Source organism: Silene latifolia, chromosome 9, assembly GCF_048544455.1.
Source record: "Silene latifolia isolate original U9 population chromosome 9, ASM4854445v1, whole genome shotgun sequence".
NCBI lineage: Eukaryota > Viridiplantae > Streptophyta > Magnoliopsida > Caryophyllales > Caryophyllaceae > Silene > Silene latifolia.
Window position 1 is genome coordinate 60,253,238 of NC_133534.1, and position 4,216 is coordinate 60,257,453.

The 4,216-nt window shown below is 35.3% G+C and overlaps 1 protein-coding gene across 1 annotated transcript; it reads left to right on the top strand.

Moving 5' to 3' along the window:
• The first annotated feature begins 600 nt into the window (after nt 1–600).
• LOC141601098 (protein FAR-RED IMPAIRED RESPONSE 1-like) lies at nt 601–2,656 on the top strand. The gene is made up of 2 exons (XM_074421363.1): nt 601–1,720; nt 2,262–2,656. Exons 1-2 carry the CDS (start codon nt 601–603, stop codon nt 2,654–2,656), a joined length of 1,515 nt encoding a protein of 504 aa, XP_074277464.1.
• The last annotated feature ends 1,560 nt before the right edge of the window (nt 2,657–4,216 follow it).

Here is a 4,216-nt window from a genome sequence, read left to right on the forward strand (position 1 = left end):
TTACGTTTATCATTCATTTACAGCTGAAATGCAACTGAACTGATTATCAGAAAATCATTATCCTTTATAATTGTAGGGTGTGTCATCTAGTTAGCCTTTTATTACAATTACACTTATTTGGAATTACACTTTTGCCCGTTAGAATTACACTGTTTTCTATTACAGTTACACTTATTTATTTAGTGCTGAAATTACACTTTTGATTGTAAAAATTACACTTTTGACTGTTAGAATTACACTTTTTAATATTACAGTTACCTTCATTTATATAGTGCTGAAGTTACACGTTTAATTGTTAAAATTACACTTTGGTCTGTTAGAATTATACTGTTTTCTATTACAGTTACACTTATTGATTTAGTGCTGAAATTACACTTTTGATTTTAAAAATTACACTTTTGACTGTTAGAATTACACTTTTTAATATTACAGTTACCTTCATTTATATAGTGCTGAAATTACACTTTTAATTGTTAAAATTACACTTGTATTGCTCAAAATTACACTTATTTGGGGCATCATAAAGATGTTTCTTATGCTGATGCCTTAAAGTATATCATTCATTTACAGCTGAAGATAGGAGCAACGAAGACATACAAAATGTTGAAAGAACACGTAAATGGTTTTGAGAACATTGGAGCTAGCCTAAATGATTTCAAGAACTTTCACAGAAATGTGAAATGTTACATTCATGAACGGGATGACCAATTGTTCATAGATCACTTTAAGGAAATGGCTGTAAATAAGGAAGGGTTCTTCTTTGACTATGATGTTGACTCTGATGGTAGCTTGAGTAGAGCTATTTGGGCTGACAGTGCTGCAAGAAGGAATTACTCTGCTTTTGGGGATGGTGTGTCGTTCGATCCAACGTATACAACCAACAAGTATGATATAGCCTTGACACCGTTCACCGGGGTGGATAACCATAAGCGGTCTGTCACATTCTGTGCAGCCCTTGTCGCACATGAGGACGCTGATTCCTTTCAGTGGGTTTTGAGCCGTTTCCTGGTGGCAATGGGTGGAGAGGAGCCTAATTATATTATTACCGATCAGGATCCAAGCATTTTGAAAGCGGTACCACTTGTGTTCAAGAAAGCGAGGCACCGATTTTGCATATGGCATATCATGAACAAAGTGCCTACTAAATATGGGGTGACAAGAGAAGATTATATTGTATTTATAAAGAAAATAAATGCCATTATATGGGATGAGGACATTGAAGCTGCAGAATTCGATGCCAGATGGGAAGAGATAGGCGAAGAACATGGACTCAATAACATTGACTGGTTTAAAGAAATGTTCTCGAAAAGGAACCAGTGGGTAATGGCACATTGCAGGGACCTAGAGATGGGAGCTGTTATGAGGACGACTCAAAGATCAGAGAGTGAAAATAGTTTTTTTAAAAGATTTGAGGGCAAATCAGGTACATTGCTTGAGTTTTTGCTGTGTTTTAAGAGTGCTATGGACCAACAACGGCATATGCATAAGAAGCATGACAACGAAGACAAACACACTTCTCCTAAAATGGAGACGCATTTGGCTCTTGAGGCTGACGGTGCAAAGGTGTACACTCATAAAGTTTTTAAGGAGTTCCAAGAGGAGGCCAAGTATTCAATCGATACATGTAAGAGTAGAGGTTTTGCCGAAATCGACTCTTTAGAGGTGACTACTGTAAGAGATGCAAGTAGAGACAGGAATTACGATGTTACATACTGCCCAGGTAAAAGCCTTGAATACTGAAGTTCTGTTCTTTTTCCTGGTTGAAGTTACATTATTATTACTTAAAGTTACATTATTCTTGAAGAGAGTTACAGACAACACTAGTAGTGCATGTAAACTCGAGTGACTTTACGGGCGAATCCTGCGCGTTAACTTCAACTGCAGTTGCACAATAGTGACACTTAGTAAGTTTAAAAGTGTAATTCTAGATACAAAAATAAACACTTTATGGAAAGAAAGTATAACTTCAACCAGACTATATAAATAAGTGAAACTGTAATATTAAAAAGTGTAATTCTAGCAGACAAAAGTATAATTTTAACAATCAAAAGTGTAATTTCAGTACTATATAAATAAGTGTAACTGTAATGGTAAAAAGTATAATTCTAATAACATAAACTATAATTCTAACAACAAAAAGGGTAATTTTAAAAATGAAAAGTGTTACACTAACTCTTACTTGAAATTACACATTTTCCTATTGTAATTACGAAATATAGAGCTGTGACAATCTAACAATTTACTATATATTGGTGAACTAGTTACGTATAAAGCAAGTTGCAGCTGCAGAATGCTTGAAAGGAAGGGAATTCTGTGCAGGCATATAATATGGATTTACTCATCTAACGGAGTGAAGACTATACCAGATGAGTATGTTGTGAACAGATGGTGTAAAGATGCACTCCGGTCAAAATCCTTCAATTGTAACAGTGATCCAGCCGAAGAGATTGATATAATAGATGCCAAGCAGATTTCCATGTCAAAAATGTGGTCCGAGGTACACCAGACGGTTGGGATACTGATGGGAAGAAGCAATGAAGTAGTTGACAGCTTTTCGTCTCTGATAAAAGATTTTAAGGAAAAACTGGCACCATTAGGTTCACAAATGAGTAAAGAACAGCAAATGGTTGCGCTTATTGGGTGTTCTACTACTTAGGAAGTAACTATATTTCCACCAAAGAAATCGAAAAATAAGGGAAGTGGAAAGAGACTCTTGTCGAGTAAGACTAAAGCAATAGCCTTGGCGATGAAGCCGAAGCGCATGTGTAAAAATTGCAAGCAATTAGCGAATCACGACAAGAGGAATTATCCTAACCATTTTGCACAGCACCCACCTACTCCACCAGCATCTGGGGCATCATTTGGGGAAGAATCAGAAGCAGAAGAAGAAGAAGAAGAAGAAGAAGAAGAAGAGGAAGAAGAAGAAGAGGAGGAAGAAGAAGAAGAGGAAGAAGAAGAAGCTTTTGGTTGTATAATTATTCACCAGTTATAACATTTAGTACTTAAAGTTACACTTTGTGTGATCAGAGTTACACTTTTTTTGATTAGAATTACACTTTATCTGATCAGAATAACAATTAATTTGAAGTACCATTTTATCTTTGTTAAAGTCATAATTTTGGTGACTTATATTGTAATTCAACTGGAATTGCTTTTGGTTGGATAATTACGCACAAGTTATAACATTCACTTGTTAAAGTTACACTGTGTGTTCAGACTTACAGTTTATTTGATTTGAATTACACTTTGTGTGATCAGAATTACACTTTTTTTGATTAGAATTACATTTTATCTGATCAGAATAACAATTAATTTGAAGTACCATTTTATCTTTGTTAAAGTCATAATTTTGGTGACTTATATTGTAATTCAACTGGAATTGCTTTTGGTTGGATAATTACAGTTTATTTGATTAGAATTATACTTTATCAGATCAGAATGACAATTAATTTGAAGTAACATGTTATCTTCATTAAAGGCAGAAAACGCCAAAATAAGTACAAAGTTCAAAGTCACAAAATGTTCCTACTTACATTGTTACACATAATTAACTGTCACATGATGCTAGCTATCAACAAGATAATTTCATACAGAACATCATTCAAAATTAGGTTGTCAAACTAAGACTTGTAATTTTTTTTACCAGCCTTGTTAATCCTACGCTTGCTTTGCACGTCTTGGAATAATTTGTCTTTGCTAATAATAAAGGTCTCCACCTTCTTCTGAACAGCAGGTCGTATGATGTTTATGTCAGCTAGTACAAGTGTTGCGACTAGTTGTATCACCAAATAACGCCTTGCAACCTTCCTTTCCATGTCCGAATTCTCAAATGAAACACCCTTGTACAATAGCATCGCCATCATGGTGAATGGACTGCACGGTATGTTGAGAACACTTGAGACACCACTAAACGGTATCTGGCGGACTGTAAAATTGACAATCTCTTTTCCTTTGTCAAATTTTCTTGAGTCCAAGTAGTCGCTCATTAAACTTCCCTGAAAATGTTTGAACGTACAATAAAAAGAGTATTATATTAACAGGTTTTAGATGGCAAGAATTGAAGGACAACGTACAATTAAACGAGTCGCCTTTCCCATGAGTGATCTGTCCAAATCTACATGCCGCTGGTGGTCAAGCAAGTCAATGGTCCGTGCTCTGGAGTTGATACATACACATGCCCAATGGTCGCTGATGTTGAATGGGACAAAGAGTAAAT